We start from the raw sequence: 23,895 nt of genomic DNA, 5'->3' as shown, positions 1-23,895 counted from the left end.
TTATCCACTGAGCCAAACCGGTTAGGGCTCAACTTTTTTTTATCTCATGGCACACATGAACTAATTACTAAAATTCTGTGGCACACCAATTTTGATTCATTAACACCAAACAGGTGTTGTTTTTTTGGCTGTTGTCAGTTGTTTTTACTTGACATCTAAGGGAAAAGAGATTAGCACTCTTGACTAAATAGTCAGGTACTGCATGTTTTAAAAATTCTTGTGGCAAACAGGTTGAAAATCACTGCTATAAACCACTAACTAAAGGACATTAAGAAAAAAATAATCATTCATTTTTTGTGAAAAAAAATGATATATACTAGTATCCTATAGTCATAAAATATATATATGGTATATAGCATATATATTCAATTAAGATACACTAATCCACTAGATTAGTGTGTATATATATATATATATATATATATATATATATATTTTACATATGTATATATTATATATATTATAAATTGGTAATATATTCATTATGTATATTGGTATACATGTATGGCTATATATCTAATTTAAGATAAACTAGTCCACTGGAGAATGTTTTATAACAACAATTATTTCAACTTTGATTAAATGCCATCTTCTAGCATTAATTGGAATTTTAGAAAAGTTAGCTAAGATGTTAAAGTGTATCATCTTAATTCTAAATACTTAATTTTGTTTAGTTATTTTAATATATTTTATTGATTTTTTTACAGAGAGGAAGGGAGAGGGATAGAGAGTTAGAAATATCAATGAGACACATCGATCAGCTGCCTCCTGCACACCTCCTACTGGGGATATGCCCGCAACCTAGGTATATGCCCTTGACCAGAATCGAACCTGGGACCTTTCAGTCTGCAGGCCGACACTCTATCCACTGAGCCAAACCAGTTAGGGCTAAATACTTAATTTTCTAGGCACAGATTTTTTTTACAATAAGCCACTTTTATGCTTTTGTCAGTATTAAGCTTACATCTTTGATATAAATATCCTGTAAAATATCACTGCAAAATTGGATGAGGACTGTTTATAAGATGATTACATGTAGAGGACAAAGAAAACAAGCTAAAGAAGGAAAGAATATGGTTTTATATTCTGTCATTTAAAACTATGCAATCAGCTCTTTCAATTAATGAGCAGTCCAAACTTGGTAAGCCTTCTCTGCTGAACTTGGTTGTTGACTTTTGCTTACCTCTTTCACTGTCAGTTTTAATTGTCTTTGGAGAAAGAAATAAGACAATAGAAAATGTTCTTGGCTTAGCAAGCAATAAAAGGATGGAGTGAGAAAAGTCAATGTTGATTTATCCCTATATTCTTTTATTTTTTTGTTCTGGAGCTAGAAACAATGCTAATGAGACCCCCTTCTGATGTTTGAAAAAATATTCTGAGATGATGCCTTTTCAGAGTGGCTCAGTGGTTGAGTGTCGACCCATGAACCAGGAGATCATGGTTCGATTCCTGGTCAGGGTACATGCTCAGGTTGCAGGTTCGATTCCCAGTAGGGGATGAGCAGGAGGCAGCTAATCAAAGATTCTCTCTCATCATTGATGTTTTTATCTGTCTTTCCCTCACCCTTACTATCTGAAAATTAATAAAAATGTTTTTTTTAAATGTTCTGTTCATCTGGCTCCCAACCACTGTTGTTAAATAACTCATAGATTGCAATCCCCCACCAAGGAAGCTACAGAGGATTCTCTGCTCACACAGAGCAGCAGAATACAAGCATCTTCTTTATTGTGCTTCACTTTATTGTGCCTTGCAGAAACTGCATTTTTTACAAATTGAAGGTTTGTGTAAACCTATTTCAAACAAGTATATTGGTGCCATTTTTCCAATAGCATTTACTCACTTCATGTCTCTGTGCCACATTTTGGTAATTCTCACAATATTTCAAACTTTGCACTATTATTATATTTATTATGCTGATCTGTGATCAGTGATCTTTTATATTACTACTATAATTGTTGTGGGGGGCCATGAACTGTGCCCATATAAGACAGCAAACATTAACAAATATTGTGTGTGTTCTGACTGCTCCACTGACCAGCCATTCCGCCATCTCTCTTCCTCTCCTCAGGCTTCTCTATTTCCTGAGACACAACAATATTGAAATTATGCCAAAATAATAATCCTATAATGGCTTCTAAGTATTCAAGTGAAAGTGAGAGTCACATATTTCCCACTTTAACACAAAAGCTAAAAATGATTAAGCTTAGTGAGGAAGGCATGTCTGGGAATGGAAGTATGCTTGGTGTGAGAGAGGTAGATGAACTCATTGTTAACAAAAACATAGAGCGAAAATTAAATTAAAGGCAGATTGAAAAAGAGGACAAATTAACATGAGACTCCTATATAATAAAAGGCCAGGGACCATAAGCATAACGACCAGAACGACTGCTCGACCAGTTGCCATGAGGTGTACTGACCACCTCTCGGTCCCTCTCCTCCCCCACCTCCCCACCCCCCTACCCCCACCCGCAGGTGAACGGGGAACCACAGGGAAGCGGGTGGCTGGCGGTGGGATGGGACTGGGGACTGGCAAGCGGGCAGAATGGCTGACCTCTTGATCCCTCCCCCTGGCCTGCAGGCTCCGATGGATCAGCGATGGTGAACAGGGGAATTGGGGTGGGTGGTGGGAGGACCGGGCTGGCTATCAGGCCTTTGGGATCCCCAGCTCATCCCCTGCTGCTCAGGGCCTCAGGCAGGTGGGAAAACGGGTGCCGGCAACTTCACCTCTATGTGCTTGCGCTGGGCCAGCCCCTGATGGAATGCGCTGCCCGCTCAGGACTGCTCAACGGGGGGGGGGGGGGGGGGGGGGGGGGGGGGGGCGTCGCCACCACTGCTGCAACCGCTGCTCCACCGCTCCTGCTGCTGAGGGAAGCTGCAGGGCGCGCCCACGACCTACCCGCCCCTGTGGCAGAGGCGACGTTAGGCCTGGGGACTGGTGAATGGGCAGAAGATGGCCCCGATCGCAGGCTAGGCCTAGGGACCCTACCTGCACTATTTCGTGCACTGGGCCTCCAGTAGACCTATAAGAAAAATAGTACCTAACTGACCCAACTTTAGTTTTGATAACTAAACAAAAATATCTCAGTGACAGATTGAAGAGGGACAAGGAAGAAGAAAGAAACATGCTGGAAGAGTGGTGAATTAAAAGATAGGAAGAGAAGTATGCTATCCCTTTTCTTCCCCTTCATCTGGGTCTTTCTTACTTTTATTTCCCTCAACTATAGACAAAAAGACCAATAATAATCTCAGAAAACTACAAGGCTAACATTTTGAAATTCAGGTGTCCCTTTACTGATAAATTTGTCGACAAGTTTTTGTAAAGCTGGGATAACAATTTTACTCAAGGACATTTACTTATTGATACTAGAGGCCCAGTACATGATTGAATCATGCACATGTAGGGTCCCCTACACGCTTTCGCTTTTTGTGGTGGAGCTGGGTGCCTGTCCGCTGGTGCACCAGGCCTTTCAGAAGCCTCCGGCTCAGCGGAGGCTTCTGAAAGGCCTGGTGCCAGAGCAGACAGGCACCCAGCTCCCCCACTTTTGATGGTCCGCAGCCGCTGAGGGGGGCTACCCTGCTGTTGAGAGGCGCAGGGGGTGGGACTCCCGCCCCCTGCGCCTCTCAACGGCCGCTGAGGGGGGCTGCCGCGGACACCTGGCTACCCTGCCGTTGAGAGGCGCAGCTGGGTGTCCGAGGCAGGCCCCCTCAGCGGCCGGGGATCTGGCCATTGAGAGGCACAGGGGGCGGGAGTCCCGCCCCCTGCGCCTCTCAACAGCAGGGTAGCCCCCGTCAGCGGCAGCGGATCCGTGCCTCTCAATGGCCGGATAGGCCACCCCGAGTCCCGCCCCCCAGCCTCCTGCCGCCCAATCGTGGGCATAGCGGAGTGATGGTAATTTACATGTTAATCTATTATTAGATAGGATATTTTTATTACTATGCCAGAGACCTATGATGATTCCCATCCTACACAAGGAGAAAAACCCAAAATGTCTTATAAAACATACTATAAAAATTTTAATGGTTGATTTTCAAATCTTTCTGGAAAAATCTGTTAAATTTTGGAGCAAAATTTCTGCTTTGGATCTATTTTTGAATCATTAAAAGACCATCAGCTTCCTTTCACTGGCAGTCCTCATTCTCTGTGGGAGTTTTAATTAAAGAAAAATGAAATAATCCCAGTAACTATTTGAGCATCTTCACTGAGAACCTTAAGAAAACTTTCTGATACTCTACAGTTTTGAAAAAGGCAGCCAGTAACCACTGTTTTCTCCTCCTCCCATCTCTCCTCCTTTATAAGAATTTTTGGTCTTATTATATTTTCTATTTCATTTTGAAAGTCTTTCATGAATGCAATGATCTCCTAAATGGAGATCCCACTCTCCAAGTGGTACGCAAACAATCCAGTAGGATGTAAATTTAAATGTAAACATATATTGTAATCTAGAAAAGAAATTAAACCTTACTCTATTTAATATACACGTTAACACTGGTCCCACCCATGCACACTTTATCCTGCTGGCAGGGGTCAGTTATTACCCAGAGTTAAACATGTGACTTGAAAAGAAAGCAGGAATTTCCCAGACAGGGGAGGGTTGACAGAGGCACCCTGAAACATTTAAAACCTTTAAAATGTTTATAGTTCATTTTGCCTGCTTGTAATAGGAAAATATTTACTACTAGTAGCCCGTTTGCACGAAGATTCGTGCAATAGACCTTCATTCACCTGGCTGCCTGCACCAGTTTTCTGCGGGCACCAGGGACCCAGGCCTTGGCTGTGGCCACCGCCTTCTGCCTTTTTCAGGGTCGGGGCTTGGCCCCGGGCGGTGGCCTTGGGCTCAGCGGCACCCAACATCCTTGCTAAGGATCGAAGGAGCCGACCCCCAGTGGTTTCCTGCGATCCGTGCAGGCTGCCCACTGGTGCCCAAGGCCGGGAAAGCCTCTGCCCCAGGCTTTCCTGGCCTTGGGCTCGCCGCACCCAGCGTCCCTGCTACCGATCACAGAAGCCGACCCCTAGTGGTTTCCTGCGATGGGTGCAGGCTCCCCGCAAGTGCCCAAGGCCCGGAAAGCCTCGGCCCCTGGGACCCCCGGGAGGGGCGGGAGGGGCCGGCCACGCCCCCCCGGGTGGCCGATCGCCCCCCGGGACCCCCGGGAGGGGCGGGAGGGGCAGGGCCACGCCCCCCCAGGTGGCCGATCAACCCCGGGACCCCCAGGAAGGGCGGCATGGGCCCGGCCACGCCCCCCCGGGGTTCCGATCGCCCCAGGCACCCCGGGGAGCGGCGGCATGGGTCCGGCCACGCCCCCCTGGGGTGCTGATGGGCCCAGCCACGCCCCCCAGGGTGCCGATGGGCCCGGCCACGCCCCCCCGGGGTGCCGATGGCCCCAGGCACCCCAGGGAGCGGCGGCATGGGTCCGGCCACGCCCCTCCGGGGTGCCGATGGGCCCGGCCACGCCCCCCGGGGTGCCAATGGGCCCGGCCACGCCTCCCGGGGTGCCGATCGCCCCAGGCACCCCCGGGAGCGGCGGCATGGGCCCGGCCACGCCCCCCCGGGGTGCCGATGGCCCCAGGCACCCCCGGGAGCGGCGGCATGGGCCCGTCCACGCCCCCCCGCGGTGCCGATCGCCCCAGGCACCCCGGTAGCGGCGGCATGGGCCCGGCCACGCCCCCCAGGGGTGCCGATCGCCCCTGGCACCCCGGGCAACGGCGGCATGGGCCCGGCCACGCCCCCCCGCGGTGCCGATCGCCCCAGGCACCCCCGAGTGGCGGCATGGGCCCGGCCACTGGGCACCGCCATCTTGATCTTCTCAATGGCGGATATGCCACCCGGAGTCCCGCCCCCAGCCTCCTGCTGGCCCAATCGTGGGCATAGCAGAGGTGCGGTCAATTTGCATGTTTCTCTATTATAAGGTAAGATACCATGTATTGCTGCCTCAACAAATCTCCACAAACTTAGATGCTGAAACAATGCAAATTTATAGTCTTATAATTCTGTTCTGTAGATAAGAAGTCCTCCCTTGGTCTCACTAAGCTAACATCAAGGTGCCAGCTGCCAAGTGCCATGCTGAAGGTGTTAGAGAAGAATTTGTCTCCTTGTTCATTCTGGTTCCTTGGCAGATTATAAGGCCTGTGGCTGTATGACTGAGTCCTCCGTTTTCTTGCTGATTGTCATCTGAGGGCCATTCCAGCTTCTAAAAGCCACCCCATTTCTTGGCTCATGACCGTTTCCCCCCACCTCCAAAGCCGGCAACAATAAGGCAAGACTCTCATATTTGGAATCTCTCTCTCCTTCCCATTGGGTCTCTCTGACCCACTCTTCAGTCTTACGTTTCCACTTTCAAGGACTCACATGATTAGATTGGTCTCACCTGCATATTCTAGGACAACCTCCCCATTTTGAGACCCTTAATCTTAATCACATCTGCTAAGGTTACATACTGTTTTGCCACGTAAGATAACATATTCAAGGGTTCTGGAGATTAGGGTCAAGGCACCCTTAATTTGGGGGCAACCATTATTTTGCCTACTAAATAATGAAATTGTTTTGTGTCTACCTGCACCATAAACAAAAAAACAAACAAAAATAAATAAATAAATTTGCTTTACCTGTATAAATATCTTCAAAAAGAAAGATTTGCTCCACTGTTAAAATATTAAAATATTCCATCTTTCAAATTCCAAAACAACTGCTGATTAGCATTATAAAAGATTGAAATTTGCTGGGCAAATTTCCATAAAAAACTTGGTATGTTTGATAAATGAGGTTTAAATGGAGTAAAGGGTTTATTAAATGCACCAACCTACACTTCTGCCATTTGAATTAACTAAGCATTCAGAGCAAACTTAAAACCAGTTGTCAAAATGAAGTGAACCTTTAAAACATGTTCACACAAATATCTGTACATGGATGTTTAAAACACCTTTATCTATAATTGTCAAAAACTTGGAAGCAACCAAGATAGCCTAAAGTAGGTGAATGGATAAGTAAACTGTGGAACACCCAGACAATGGAATATTAGTCAGTTCTAAAAAGAAATAAGCTATCAAGCCATGAAAAGACATGGAGGAATGCTAAGTGTATATTACTAAGTGAAAGAAGACTATATAAAAAGGTTACATACTGTTTGATTCCATCTAAAATCATTCTGGAAAAGGCAAAACTAGGAAACAGTAAAAAATCAATGGTTGCCAGAGGCTGGGAGTAGTGGAGGCACACAGAGGATTTTTGGGACAGCAGAAATACTTTGTATACCATAATAATGAACACATGTCATTTTAAGTTTGTTCAAATCCATAGAACATACAACAGCAAGAGTGAATCCTAATGTAAACTATGGCCTTTGGCAATTATGATCAGTCAAGGTAGATTTATCAATTGTAATAAATGTACCGCTCTGGTAGGGATGTTGATAATGCAGGAATCCACGCAGGGAAAATCTCTGCACCTTCCTCTCTATTTGCTGTGAACCTAAAACTGCTCAAAAAGTCTTTATCTCATCTGGTAAAAGTGTGTATGATTTTTTAAAATTCATTTTTATTGTTGAAAGTATTACAGATGTCCCCTTTGTATGTTTTTCCCCATTGGCCCCCGCCACCCCTCACCCGCCCCTCCCAGTCCTTCACCACACTATTGTCTGTGTCCATGGGCTATGCATATATGCATATAAGTTCCCCCAGTAATCACTCCCCAATCCCTATCCCCCTGTTTTTAAATGAACATTACTAATATAGCAGTAAGTTATATAACAAATAAAAATACTGACATGAATAAATATCTTTTATAAATATAAATATATGTATTTATAATACATGCCCCAAATTTTTACTTATAAGTGAAAGCTATCAGATTGAAAATTATTATACTAATAAGTTCATACTAAATATTTCATACTAAACATTTAATTGCTATACTAGTTAGAACAATCTAAAAAAATAGTTATCCATCAGATAACAGGTAAATTAGATCGTGATTTGTCATCATTTCAGTTGGCCACTGGAAAATGTCTAAAAGAATGGTTACCAAGGATCACAGAATCTTTCCATTTGGGAAACATTCAGAAAAATTTTTAAAAATACCACTTTTTAAATAGGTAACAACTTTAAACATTGAACTTTAAAACTCACAGAGACATTTGAGGTATCATTTATACTTCTTTGGAATGTAGGGAATTTTATTTGCTAGTTATCTTAGCACATACCCCCTCATTTCTTGATGTGAAAACATTCAAATAAAATTTATGTGCACTAATAACAGCTACTAAAACCTCTGGTTCTCTGTTTTGTTTTTTTTAATGGCTAAAGTGTAATAAATATTTTTTGGAACCACAAAAAGTAGTCACAAGTAAAGTTGTACATACTGTTAGCAAATGGATAATGAATCACAAATAATGCTTATAGTTTTATTTTTCTTCAGTAACATGTATTTTCCCTCCCAGTTATGCAATTTATTTATAGATTTTTTTGTTTGTGTTTGTATGCACACACGTGTGTGTGTGTGTGTGTGTGTGTGTGTGTGTGTGTGTCTAGTTGACAAAGGGTGTTCCCTTTAAAAATATAAGTTAAGCCCTAGCTGGTGTAGCTCACTTATGTTGGAGTGTCCTCCCATAAACGGAAGGGTCATGGTTCAATTCCCTGTCAGGGCATATGCCCAAGTTGCAGGTTTGATCCTCTGTCCAGGTGCATATGAGAGTAATTCTCATTCTCTCCCCACATTGCCTCCTTCTCCCTACCTCTTTCTCTAAAATCAATAAAAATATATCCTTAGGTGTGGATTAAATATATATATATAAAATCCATTCCACTTACCAAACTATTCCCTGAGCCCCAGAGCCAATCGGCTTTAGATTCTGGTAGCGCTTGAGAACTGTGAAGGTTGAGTCTCCTACTTCCACGCTGTAGAACTGGTTGTCAACTTTGCTTTTGCTCATGTTGTAATGTTTGGCAATATATGACACATCCACTTGTTTATCAAATCCCTGTGGAAAAAACAACAAAAACATGAGACAAGTGAATTATAACTCAACACAAAGAAGGCAAGCAATCCAATTAAAAAATGGGCAAATGACCTAAATAGACACTTCTCCAAAGGGGATATACATAAGGCCAATAGACATATGAGAAAATGCTCAACATCACTAATCATCAGAGAAATGCAAATTAAAACCATAATGAGATATCACCTCACACCTGTTAGAATGGCTACCATCAATACTAGTAAACCAACTAATGACAAGTGTTGGCAAGGATGCTGAGAAAAGAGAATCTTTGTGTACTGTTGGTAGGAATACATACTGGTGCAGCCACTGTGAAAAAGAGTATGGAGTTTCCTCAAAAGATTAAAAATGGAACTGCCTTTTGACCCAATGATACCACTTCTGGGAATATATTCTAAGAATCCTGAAACACCGATTCAAAAGAATATATGCAACCCTATGTTCATAGGAGTGTTATTTACAATAGCCAAAATCTGGAAACAGTCCAAGTGCCCATCAGCAGATGAGTGGATAAAATAGCTGTAGTACATTTACACAATGGAATACTATGTGGCCATAAAAAAAAAAGGAAATCTTACCTTCTGTGACAGCATGAATGGACCTGAAGATTATTATGCTAAGCAAAATAAGCCCGTCAGAGCAAGATATATTCCATATCATCTCATTTGTATGTGAACAAAATAAACTGACAAACAAAATAGAACCAGAGGCATGGAAACATAGAACAGACTAACAGCAGTCTGAGGGGAGGGAGGAGGGGAAAACTGGATAAAAGAAGGTGAAGAGATTAGCCAAGAACTCATATGCCTGACACACATAGACAACAGTGTGGTGATGGCCAGAGGGAAGGGGTGCTGGGTGGAGGTGGGCAAGGCAGAGGAGATAAGGACATCTGTAATAGTCTCAACAATAAAAATAAAGTTTAAAAAAAAAAGAAGTGCAAATGCTCACTCCAACCCCACACCAATTGAATCAGTAATTCTTTGGGATGGGACCAACATTCTGTTTTATTAAGTCCTCTAAGTAATCTGATGCATGTTGAGAGCCACTCATTGAGGGTTTTTCCCCTGAAGATTGTAAAATAGATCATACAGCTCTGCCTGAGATATTTAGAAAGAAAAAATCTCATTATGCAGCAGAAAAAATATTTCTGCATTTGCCTCAAGGAACAGACTTTGTGTCTCTGTGGTCTGCCAGATTCCATTACTGATGGCACACAAACTGGAAACCGGTGTCCTAGTTAGGACAAGGATTACCCCACACCTCATTGCTGTAATAGGATGAACCACTATGCCCTAGCAATTATTCACACTCCTGAGAAGTCCCCTTGGTTTTTCCCAGTGCATAGGTACAACAGGACTTCTCATTTATATATAGAGAAACTATATATAGACTTGGTGGCAGTTTCATTAAATTGTTAAAACAATCACAGATCTTATACCAGTAGCAAAACTTTTAACAACGAGAGACTTCCAAGTCAAAAAGACACATAGAAGCTATTCAAATGAAATGCTTAATACCCTAGCATATTTTCTACAATAACAATTACTCAGTGATCTTTTATCTCCATTTCAGAGCACATAATTTCTCAAAATAAGGTTGAAAATCATCATTACAGTAATTGTGAATTCACACACACATTTACCTTTCAAGTATCCTCTTTATATTTAATTTTGAATTAAACTTTAAATAAAATCTAAAGGTTAGATTTTTTTGAAAGTAATAATTCTCAAATAATTGGGAAGAGGCTATTTTAATTATCAGCAGTAAGACACAGGGATAACAGCATTAGAAATTTTCTTGGATGGCAATGTGTTGTGTTGAAGAACTTCCCCCAGACCTCGTCTGTGCCCTAAGCTTACAAATCCAAATTGAGTTCTAAAAAGGATAGACCATAATTAACACAGTATATTTTATCCCCAATTTCCATGCAGTCTTGTTTGTCATGACTGTAAAGTTCAAACAAACTTTTCCCTAAGTGCCTATTAAAAAATACCATGTAGAACACTATGGGAAAATATTGTCAATGCTAAAAAAATTTCTCCAGTTACATGTTTTAGAATATTCTTAGCTTAGGTCACATAACTTATGATTTGAACTGAGAAAAACCAAAGAGAGCTGATGATTAGAAAGAGAAAAATAAAAAAAATTCATATTGAGAAGACCAGTAGTCTAAGGAAACTATTGAGCACCACTAAAAAGTGTTAATTCAGTAGAACTATGGTAGCACTAAGAATTTGTATTTCTAAAAAGCTCCACACTTCCAGAACTTCCATTTTATTTTACTTAAATTTTATTTTTCAACTACAGTTTACATTCAAAATTATTTAGTATTAGTTTCAGGTGTATAGTATAGTGGTTAGACAATCATATACTTTACAAAGTGTTCCCCTGATATTTCTGGTACCCACCTGGCACCATGCAGAGTTATTACAATATTATTGATGATATGCTATAATTTACATCCCCATGACTATGTTGTAACTACCAATTTATACTTCTTAACCCCTTCACTTGTTTCACCCAGTCCCCTAACCTGCTTCCCCTCTGGCGACCATTAATCTCAGAAGAACTATTTTAGAAAACAGGGGAGGTAGGAGATGTCACCATTCAAAGAGGGCTATTTGGAGAGGCAAAAACTGGAAGCAATGCAGGTCAAACCAAGAAAACAAAGAATGCAAACCTTAAAAATGATGCCAGGATGACTCTCCTTGATATCAGCACCTGTTTATCAGGGGCCCATGTCATATTCCCAGGGATGTGTTTTCCTATCTCATAGGTGCAATAGAGTGCTTGACCAATGTTCTCTCAATTAGCTCATGAAAATAAATATTCCATAATCTCTTTATATTCTTTATATTAAATTTATACTAAAATTCTTGGGGAAAATGTCTGAAATTCAAGATTTTCATAAATTCTCATCAAAATAGAAAATCTCTTTCCAGAGAAGAAATTAATATGTTGATTGAGCCCAGGCCAGTGTGGCTCAGTTGGTTGGGCATCATCTATGCACCAAAAGGTTACTGGTTCTATTCCCAGTCAAGGCACATGCACTTGATCCGCAGTAGGAGGTGTGCAGGAGGCAGCTGATCGATGTTCCTCTCTCACATCGAGGTTTCGCTGTCTTCCTCTCCCTCCCTCTCTCTCTAAATATATTTTTTAAAGGAAGGAAGGAAAGAAGGAAGGAAGGAAGGAAGGAAGGAAGGAAGGAAGGAAGGAAGGAAGGAAGGAAGGAGGGAGGGAGGGAGGGAGGGAGGGAGGGAGGGAGGGAGGGAGGGAGGAAGAAAATTAATTACAAAGAATGAATATTATATATAAAAATTATAAATCAACACAATGGTAAATTTTGAAGATCATTATGGTTCAAAATAACTACAGGTTTAGAATAGTCTATTCTATTGATCAAATTATTTTTTAAAATAATTCCTCCACTGAATATTAATCTTGTATTTAAATCTCAACAATTATTTCTTTTTTTAATAAAAGATATTTTATTTTTTAATTAAATTTATTTGTGTGACATTGGTTAACGTGAACATATAAGTTTCCGGTGTGGGTTTCTATGTTACAAGATCTGTATATTACACCATGTGCCCACCACACAAAGTCAAATCTTTCAGTAATTATTTCTATGTGAATATAATAGAATTTAATTGAATTTTCTCTTGCAAAAATTCAAGGCAAATTTTTCCTCGTCTCTCATCTGCCAAAAATTTTAAAGCTAAATTAAAAGAAGGCTTTCTTGCCACTGGCCATTTGGTAGGCAGAGAGGAAATCTGTTCTAAATATAATCTGTTCTATGAAAAGACTGCACTTTATGTAGGCTTGTAAGAAAGGGCCTTGTGCAATGAATCTCCAGCATCAATTCAGTTGCTGGCCTATAGGTATGGAGTTTTGCAAAGAAAAATGCCCCATATGACTGATCTTATCCTGCAGGTGTCCAAAGCCTTGATTGCATTTTTCTCAAATTGAATAACCTACATTCCACAAGCACGCCCTCCCCATTTTCATGGGTGTATGACTGTGCTATGTTACTGCTAGTTAATTTTTTGAGCAGAAAATATTGAGGTTTAAGAATTTTTAAAGGTTAAGCTTCCTTAGTTTCTTTTTAATGATATGCCTGGATTACTTCTGCACTTAATAACTCTGAAACCTTGAACAAGTCATTTTATTCTTCCATTAATTTATTATTTATATTCCTTGTGGTTCTGAAAAGGATTTGTGCCATTCACCATAAAAGATATAGGAACACTAACACCATTAAGTCCAGTTTTAAAAACAAATGTCAAATAAAGCAGAGGCTGGGAGATGACAGTTTTACCCAAAGTCTTAAGTTGTGGATATGTACTGCCTTAAGCACAAAACTTAGTGTCATGCTTCCAGAAAGCCAAAGGAAAAATAATGGCAACACAAGAAAACCACAATGAGTGGCAAGTTTTGATTCATTGATCTCATAGAGTCATCAAAGAAGTTCCTAGAAAAAGGTAAAATTTCTCTAGCACTTACCTACAGGAAGAATATATTCAATAGTTCTTTCTATAATAAACCTGGAATCAAACAATGGGCAGTAGATACAATAATTTTTAATCAAAGGATACAGAAATATGTTTCATATTGATACCGTTATAATAACCTGGTTATTATTTAAGAGGAAAGGAGCAACGGGAAGACTAGATAATATAGGCAGGCCATTTATACAGCTCTGCCAAAAAGCTGCATTTAACACTTTCCAAGTCTATTCCCTGCTGATCAATTGGGGGAGGGACTGGACAAAGACTGTTTAGACTCAAGCCCAGGAAAGGGCTGGGTGATGTGGAAAGCTGCCTACCTGTCTGCCAGTCACACCGGGGAACAAGTCAGTGGCCAAGATCGGCATGACCACTGCAAGTTCACAAAACCTGAATAATTTAAACTTCCAAACAACAGAAGATTGCTCTTCTTTCTTCTCTCTCTGGCACACTGGGTTCCTGGCTCTCCCGTGGCAGGGGGATGTGCACCCCTGTGTCCACATGGCCCACAGCCCTGTTGGACTCCACACATGGACTAATGAACTTTAATTAACTTCAATGCTAAACCACACCTGGCTGCAGCATGGAACAGCAGCTCTGGACACGGGCCTTGCTTCTGGCTCTGCCGGAATGCTAGCTGCACCTTTTCCAGGACTGGCTTACGGGGCAGGGGACTTTGGAACCTGAGAAATGTAATTACACACAAACAAAGCCTTCTTCCACATCCCATCCTCCCATGCGAATCTTAGAAAATTGATTTTCTGAAGTTATCGTAAGAACCTCACTCCCACCAGCACCAGGGGAGTTTGATTCTCTGGTAAATAAGACTCATGAAATTGAATTCCTGATAACGAGGCACGAAGTGAGAGATTTTACTCAACCACTGCACTGCACAAGCTGCAGGCCCATGCAGGTCCCTCAGAAAAGCAGTCATCCCTGGTACTGGCACAAGAACAGAAATATAGATCAATGGAATAGAATAGAGAATCCAGAAATCGACCCAAACCACTATGCTCAATTAATATTTGACAAAGGAGGCATGAACATACAATGGAGTCAAGACAATCTCTTCAATAAATGATGTTGGAAAAATTGGACAGATACATGCAAACAAATGAAACCAGACCACCAACTTACACCATACACAAAAATAAACTCAAAATGGATAAAGGACTTAAACATAAGACAGGAAATCATAAAAAATACTAGAGGAATCCACAGGCAGCAAAATCTCAGACATATGCCAAAGAAATTTCTTCACTGATACTGCTCCTAGGGCAATGGAAACTAAAGAGAAAATAAACAAATGGGACTACATCAAAATAAAAAGCTTTTGCACAGCAAAAGAAACCATCAACAAAACAACAAGAAAGCCCACTGCATGGGAGAACATATTTGCCAATGTTATCACCGATAAGGGTTTAATCTACAACATTTACAGGGAACTCATACAACTTAACAAAAGGAAGATAAACAACCCAATCAAAAAATGGGCAATGGACCTAAATAGAAACTTTTCGAAAGAAGACAGAAGGAAGGCCAAGAGAAATATGAAAACATGCTCAAAGTCACTAATTATCCGAGAGATGCAAATCAAAACGACAATGAGGTACCATCTCACACCTGTCAGAATGGCAATCATCAACAAATCAACAAACGACAAGTGCTGGCGAGGATGTGGAGAAAAAGGAACCCTTGTGCACTGCTGGTGGGAATGCAGACTGGTGCAGGCACTGTGGAAGACAGTATGGAGTTTCCTCAAAAAACTAAAAATGGAACTTTATTTGACCCAGTGATTCCACTTCTAGGAATATATCCCAAGAAACTAGAAACACCAATCAGAAAGGATATATGCATGCCTATGTTCATAGGAGCACAATTTACAATAGCTAAGATTTGGAAACAGCCTAAGTGCCCATCAGCAGATGAGTGGATTAAAAAACTGAGGTACATCTACACAATGGAATACTATGCTGCAGTAAAAAAGATGGAATTCTTACCATTTGCAACAGCATGGATGGAACTGGAGAGCATTATGCTAAGTGAAATAAGCCAGTCAGAGAAAGATAAATATCACATGATCACACTCATTTATGGAATATAATGAACAAAATAAACTGATGAACAAAAGCAGATTCAAAGACAGAGAAGCATTGATCAGACTGTCAAACCTCAGAGGGAAGGTAGGGGAGGGTGGGGGTAAGGGGGAGAGATCAACCAAAGGACTTGTATGCACGCATATAAGCCTATCCAATGGATACAGACAACAGAGGGGTGAGGGCATGAGTCGGGGGGTGGAAGAGGGGCAATGGGTGGATAAGGACACATATGTAATACCTTAATCAATAAAGAAATTTAAAAAAAGAAAGAAAGAAAAGCAGTCATCTAGCATATGCCCTGAAAGGATCCTACTCAGCACTCCCTCCTCAGAGTGTGCCTACAATGGGCCACTGAAAAGAGCAGCCCTTCATGAATGATCATAGTAAAATGCTATCAGAGAGCTAACCCCTGTGGGGAGCAGCTCTTTTAATAGTGGGAGTTTTCTTCTTAACCAGAGTTTCTGATTGGGATTAAAGACACTAGCCACACTTAGTTACAGGTTCCACATTATCCAGGCTGCTTTCTGAGGGGTGCCCATAGCTAGTAAGCAATGAATCAAGGGAAGAAAGAAAGGTGAACTAGTATTAATTGCTTACTTACTAAAGGTGAACTATGTGTTCTGTTATATACTACTAGAGGCCTGGTGCACAAATTCATGCACTGATGGGGTCTAGCCGGCCCACCTGGATCGGGGCCGATAGGACCAGGCAGGCTGGGGGGAGGGGGCACAGGAGGTTGGCTGGCCAGCCCCACCCCCTGGTCAAATTCCTTGTCAAACTCCCAGTCAAGGGGACAATTTGCATATTAGCCTTTTATTATATAGGATATTTAACACTAACAACAGCTGAGAAATGAGCTGTTAATTGGCTCAAAGTCTTAGAACTATTACTTAGTGGTCCCAATTAATATGTAATGAAGCTCATCCTATCATCCAACTCCAAGACATGTGCTTTTTGTTTGTTTTTTGTTTTTTGTTAATCCTCACCTGAGGAATTTCTTTTTCCCCATTGATTTTTAGAAAGAGTGGAAGGGAGGGTGAGAGACACATGGAGAGAAACATCAATGCGACAGATGTTTGCCTCCCACACATGCCTCAACCTCAATACATGCCCTTGACCAGAATCAAACCCACACCTTTCAGTCCACAGGCCAACACTCTTAACCACTGAGCAACTGGCTAGGGCAATGTGCTCTTTTTTTTACAAAACCACTCATTTGTTCAGCTAAAATAATTTAAAACAGTGATGTGGTGTCTTATAATAAGGTTAGCTATGGGAATATGGCTTAGGAAATCAAAAGAAATGGATAAATAGCATGTCCTCTTTTATTTAACAACTAGAGGCCCGGTGCATGAAAATTCATGCACTGGAGGGGGTCCCTCAGTCTGGCCTGCCCCCTCTTACAGTCCAGGAGCCTTCAGAGGTGGGAGGTGACCTGGCCATCAGGGGAAGGCGATCACACCTTTGCTGCTGCCACTGCTGGCAGAGCAAGCCTCGGCCAGCCCTGATTACTTGAGCCTCAGGCGGGCCCTGGGTGGCTGGGCAGCTGACATCTGAGGCTTGCCTGTGCCTCAGACATCAGCTGGGAAGCCAACATCCGAGGCTTGCCTGCACCTCGGGCCGGCCCTGGGCGGGTGGGGGGCTAAGGGGATTGGGGGACTCTGGAGGCAGGCATGTGGAGCAGCTGGACCTGCCTGGGTTCAGGCCTGGCCGTGCCATGCCTGCTGCCCCAGTGGGGCTGAGGGGACTGGGCGCCACCATCTTGTGGCTGTGGGTGCCGCCATCTTTGAGGGCATGGCAGTCAATTAGCATATTCCCTCCTTATTGGCTGTGGGCACTGCCATCTTTGTGAGGGCATGAGGGTCAATTAGCATATTCCCTCTTTATTAGGTAGGATTGTCTCAAAATAGAGTTTGAATTTAAGTGAACATTTCACAACTCGGGATTGAAACAGACAATTGTGTGTTGGTAATGGAAAACTGGATTTTTAGGACAGGATATAAATTTAAAGGGCCTAATTTCATCTATTTGTTAAATATTTATTGAACATTTACTGTAAAGCAGGCACTATTAAAGGTGTTATGATATTATATTGATCTATCTCAATAGGTTAGCCAAAATGAATTAGCTGCAAAATGCATCTCCAGAAAATTAACTGGTCAATCTGTTTGATATACCTTTAGTATTGACTTTGGATAGTGAAAAGTATCTGCCTAAAGTGATGATTCTGCTTTTGGCACAAATGATATTGAGCTAGTCATTTTCATAGTTATGACTAGCATATTGAGTCACTTCATGATGCCACTGTAAGATTGTTATATACAGTCAGCAGAAACAATTCTTTATTTTTTTCCTACTGGTGAACAATGGGATATTAGGCTTCTTTGCAAATTATCATAGCATTTTGGTTCTATTTAGTTGCTACTCATTTCAGCCAAAACACTGTACACCAATAAAAGATTTCAAGAAGTTCAAGTTCAAGATTTCAGGAAAAGACTTTCTAGTATAATGGTTGAGATTTCCAACTCCAGAATAAAACGTAATTGGATGATCCTTGTGATAATAATGCTGTGAAGATTAAGTGAGAAAAAATCTTAATGAAGTCTTCACAGATAGAAAGCATTCAGTAATTATTGGGGGCTTGGGGTTTTTCTGATCCATTATTGTTTAGCCCACAGTTATCACTGAGGTCTTTAGCTCAAAGAGGAGTAGGTCTTTATGTTTATAAGCCTAGCCACTCTCTACTGTGCTTCAGATCAGGCAGCATGCTCGTTGAAGGGAACAACCCTATAATTTATCCTGTATCCCTAATTTATGCAAGTTACAGATACATGTTATAGGTACTCAGTGAAGACATGCTGAATAAATGGTGGAATCAAATAATAATCAGTCAATGAATAGATATCTATTTGCATAGAAAATGTAAGGAGGCATAGAGTTTCTGTGTCATAGCCAAAAAGAAGCCCACTGAGCTCAGTTCCCTTAGTTCTAGTGCTACTTAAACTTATAAATGTTGCTTCATTAATATGAACCCTCTGTGTTTCAGACTTTCAGAAATCGAGAAATCGTTTTAAATAACTGATAACCAACTCAAGCATCAGCAAACATTTAGAAAGGACAATAAGTTAATAACTTTTTTATTTAATAACTTTTAAATAAATGTTAGGTAAACACTGATTTGTGACTACCAAAATAACCAAAATGCAATGAAATCTATTGCTAATACACTTATAAGATGTTAAGATATTGAGAAAGTGACTTAATATTGAAAAGCAAGCAAACAATTTTCTACTCCAGAACGGTGTTTTCTATTAAGACTTATTTACTCCCTTTTATTCAAAAAGCATTTATTGAGCATTAACTGAATAAAACAGATTTCTGGGCTTGGAAGTCAAGGATGAGGATGTGTTAGTCCTGCCCCGAGGTGGTCACCTTTGAGTGAGAAAAACACAAACCTGTACAACTAATGGTAATGCCCATTAGGATCTCATAAATTCTGTAGGCACCAGCGGGTATGTCTGCGGTTTCCAACACGGGATATCTCTCTGTGTCTATATTCCCTGGTTAAAACCCTGACTCATCTGTTCACTGCAGCAGAGGTCCAAAAATAGCACTTTCCACAAAACTTTTTAATTCATATGAAATTTAACTGCTCCGTACTTTTTTGTTCAACTGAGAAAAGAAGGCTTACCTATTTCTCAAGAGGATCAAGAGTTTTTGCAGTTTCAACTCCCTGTCGGTCTATATTTGTATAAAGAATTCATACCAGTGCAAACTCAAGATTGTTCTTTTACTGTCTAACACTTCAAAGACAGATTTCTTCCCAGAATACAACATGAAGCCGATTGCTTGCAAAAGTTGCTTGATGGGATTATAAAAGCAACAACAACAAAATGAATCAGAGCAGCTTAAAAACGTAATCCCATTTTCTTCAAATAATTCAATTAAGAAAGAAGGCTAATACTATTACAGATAATATACATATTTTCTGTTGATAAATAACTATGTAGACAAGTTTATTTTCTGTGATTTCTTATTGATAACAGTGAAAAGTGGAAATATAATATATTTAAAAAGCCACAGATTAAGATCCAAGAGACCTGAAGTCTGGATATACTTGATCACTAATTGTTGACAAATTACTTTAGGTCTTTGTATAGTCTCTGTGGCAAGAAATTGGGAGCAACCTAACCCTGCTGGTGATTACATGAAACACCACAGCACAAGAATCCATGAGATGTCTCATGAAACCAAAAGCTTCCAAAGAACACATTTTGAAAGTAAATGCCAACATATTTTGTCTCTGAAAACAGTGCTACAGGAGAGAGAAAAAAATAAATGTTATTAACAAATAAAAATTCTACATGCAAAGTAAATGAAGTATGGAGTCCCAATAGAAAGTTTCTGCTTGCTATAATATTTTTAAATTTTGGGAAGTTATAGACTATGCATTGTATTTTCTAGCTACTGAAAGCTCCTAGAAAGCAAAAAATTCAGAGTCATTAGAAAGGTCACGCTTCAATTCTCTTTATTTCTTTGCTTTAAAAGAGCTCTTGTTAGAACTACATTCTGTATCTTTACTCAAATATTGGGAGCTAATTTGAAAATAAATTCAAGTTATACAAAGACTTTTGGGACTAAAAAAATAGCTGATGTTTTTACATTTTTTAAAAATAACTTTTAAGATCAGTGGGGTTTTTGTTGTTGTTGTTGTTGTTTTGTTTTTGTTTGTTTGGGGTTTTTTAATACTCCCCCAAGGATATTTTTCCATTGATTTTTGCTTGAGAGAGAGAGGAAAAGACAGAGAGAAATATGGTGTGAGGAAAACACATCTATCGGTTGCCTCCTGCATTAGCCCCAACCAAGGCCCCGGGCCGGGGAGGAGCCTGCAACCGAATTACCTGCCCTTGACCAGAATCAAACCCAGGATCCTTCAGTTCACAGGCTGATGCTATATTCACTGAGCCAAACCTGCTATGGCTAAGTTCAGTTTTAATCTTGAACTATGTAAAATATGAACTTAGTTTTTCTATTTGTTGTTTATTTTTTAAGTGTTAATGTCCATAGTAAATGGCTAGGATCACAGTCATAAAACTTGAAGTGGTAGGGCCCAGAAATTCATTCATTTCCACCAGAGAACTATCACAATTGCAACTGATTACATAAACATGTATCATGTATTCATTCATTAGGTACATATTTGGTAAAAGCCTGCCCTCGGCCACATATTATTGTTAGTCCTACAGTGCAGCAGTGTGCAAATGAGATAAAATTCCAACAACGTGCTGGTAAATGTTCAACATTTCAGGGGTGTTGGAGGCGGCAAGAGGACTTATTTGTAGCAATTGCTTATTTACATTATGCAATACTCTTTTCGTGACAGATTTTAATTTACCAACCTCTCATCATTAATTTAGAGTTGGGAAGAAATGTGTACAATCAACATACCACTGAAAAAAATCCTGCCCGAGTAAGAAATGTACTCTAGTGGAGAGAGAGAAGCGACATACCTGTCACATGGTTAGTGTATCAGATACCACAAAGTGTTGTGGCAGAAAAAAAGAAAGACAAGGAAGTTGAGGAGGCAGTGTGAGATAGGACGAGGCGATTTTAAATAGGAGAGTCAGGAAAATCCCCTTAAAAATGGCATTTGAACAAAGCCCTGAAGTTGTGAAGGAGTGGGCCAAGTGAATAATAAAGGAAGAACACTTCAGGAAGGGGTTTTTAGTGGCTAGATGGTAAAGGCTTGGGTATTTATTATAAGAATTTTGGTTTTTTACCACAAGTGAGATGGGAAAACATTGAAAGATTTTTGTTTTGTTTTGTTTTTAGCCAAGGCATGACATGACCTCACTTATATTTTTCAAATGTCACTCTTGGTGATGTTTTCAGAGTAAACATTTGGGGGTGAGCTAAGTTGGAAGCTCTTGCAGGCAAGAGGTGATGGTAGCTTGGACCAGAGCGGTAATGGAGAGAACGGTAAGAAGTAATGAGATCCTAGATATGCTTTGAATGTAGAGCCAACAGAATTTGCTGATAGATTGGATGTGAAGTGTTGCCCAAAAGATGATTCCAAAGATTTGGTTCTAATCAACTGGAAAGATGGATGTAGCATTTACTGAAATAATGAACGAAGACATTTTGTAGGAAAGATCAAGGGCTTGGTTTGGAATATGTGTAATTTGATATGCCTATTAGACATCTAAGAGGAGATGTAGAACAGAGAGTTGAATCTACAGGTCTGGTTTCAGGGAAAGGTTTGGGTTGGAGATACAATTGTAGGAGTATTCAGGATACTGCTAATAATGAAAACCCTGGGACTCAATGGGAGCATCAGAAGAGCGAACGTACATTTATTTAAAATAGAGTTGTCTATTTGACAAACACATATTCCAGCACTGTTCTCAGTGCTCTGTATTAACTGATTTAATTCTCGTAACAATAGAAGATAGGCAGTATTATTTTCCCCTTTCCACAATAAGAAAACTGAAGCACAGAGAGGCTAACTAACTTGCCCAAGGTTACAAGTAAATGGCTAAGAAGTGGTAGATAGACTTTCTAGCCAAGGCTCTCCAGCTCCAGAGTTCTTGTAAGAGCAGTTATCAAAGGCCTTGAGGCTTCAGTCACTATGTTTGGAGTTTGGGGAGATGAGACTAATCAGCAAATCCTATTCACAGCAGGTGACACATTCTACTTTTCCATAGCAGTTTTAACCATGTTCAGGGAGGATAAATATAACAATGCTTTCTTTCCCTTTATACTTCTGTATATTTTCTCTAAGAAGCACATATTAATAGAATCAGAAAAGACTGTATTAACATAATAGGAGCTGCAGAGGGATTTTTTAAACCTTGTTTCAATGGATGTATATCTTTCCCTAATACAGCACAGTTAAATGAGAAGATACAATAAAAAATGATTACCGACAAACTGCTGCGAAGCACTCTGCTTGGGGTATAAATGGAATTATAAAATTGACAGTATTTTCCAAAGAATGATTCCTGAAAGGGGAGCACTATTAGTTATACACTGACAACAGGCTTAGGTTAGGACTACCTTAAGCATATCTGTCACAAGCATAGGTGCCTCAAGGAGCCTCTTTCTTAAGACTAGAGTTGATATAAATACAAGAAGAAGAAGATTCCTACCTGCTCCATTCACACTACCAATCATTGTTGTCACCTTCTTACTACTCATTATAGATTAAGTCTATTTATTAAATTCATTACTTATTAGTCATTATTATTGCTTGGATGTTATTACTAACTACTGGTTAGACTGGATATCAGCAAACTGCACATTATTACATACGTGCAGTATTGGAGCTACTTAGGGCTCATCAGTCCTTAGGATGAGAAATAGTAGCAGAGACTTCAGCCTCATTTCAAGAATTTGAAAAGAAGTTTTAAAAATGTTAAGTATAAGTGAAACTTAATAAGAAAGCACTTTATATGTGATCAAATGCTATATTTATAATCATTAAGAAGAAATCTCTTCATTCCTATTCTAACTTAAATGCACTAGGGAAAAAAACATCTAAGTATCCTCTTCTACTTCCTAAGCTACTTTTAATATTACATAAATACTAGATTTGATGTGGAACATGTGCAAGATGGAATAGCAAAATGGAAATACAAGGGAATATACTGTACCTTGTTTTACCTGTAAGAAACACACACCTGACAAAAGGCAATTTTCACATCCAAGGTTGGTTCACTGCAGTAGTACAATAAATGGAGGCTCATAAATACCTGTAGAGAAAAAGGAGGGGTGTGACTTTTCAAATCACCTAATTATTCATTATTTAGTTGTACAAACTTTAATATAATTTGAATTATACACAAGGTGTAATGCACAACATATTTCAGCATGATCCTTATTCAGACCACTAATAAGTACTTTTCACAAATTATAAATATTAAGTAAAAAAGAAGATAAAAATGACCTATCTTCTATAATGATCAACATCATCACAATCATAAAGAATAGATAGATATAAGAAATTGAGTACACATAACAAATTAAAGTATATCCTATCATACAACAATTTCAGTTCTAGGCATCTAATTTTAAACATTTCTCAAACATTAGTCTCAAGAGGATATATATAAGGATGTTTATCCTAGAAAATAGGGACTATTAAATAAAATGTAATTTGTAATAAAATTATATACAGGAATTGGAATAATTGAATTAGAGTTTAAGGAATTAACATAGATAAAATTTTCAACATGATGCTGAGTGGGGGGGAAAAGCAAGTTTCAAAAGAGTATGAAAACCACTATATTATTAATGTAAAC

General features: G+C 40.1%; 1 protein-coding gene across 4 annotated transcripts in view; it reads right to left on the bottom strand.

The window, feature by feature from the left end:
* Window positions 1-23,340, bottom strand: part of MAPK10 (mitogen-activated protein kinase 10) — a gene marked incomplete at both ends in the record, with an annotated part of 154,016 nt that extends 130,676 nt beyond the window's left edge. For 3 of the 4 annotated variants that reach the window (XM_079769755.1, XM_079769756.1, XM_079769757.1), the window contains 2 exons: window positions 8,801-8,970; window positions 23,275-23,340. In XM_079769755.1, the coding sequence (XP_079625881.1) occupies window positions 8,801-8,970; window positions 23,275-23,340 (236 nt within the window). Of the gene's footprint in view, window positions 1-8,800; window positions 8,971-23,274 lie in introns of those variants that run through there. The other variant, XM_079769758.1, reaches the window with a different exon arrangement.
* Window positions 23,341-23,895: the final 555 nt, after the last annotated feature.

Source organism: Cnephaeus nilssonii (assembly GCF_951640355.1).
Source record: "Cnephaeus nilssonii genome assembly, chromosome: 1".
Taxonomy (NCBI): domain Eukaryota; kingdom Metazoa; phylum Chordata; class Mammalia; order Chiroptera; family Vespertilionidae; genus Cnephaeus; species Cnephaeus nilssonii.
The sequence above is the reverse complement of the archived record's forward strand: the minus strand, read 5'-3'. Positions and strand labels throughout refer to the sequence as shown.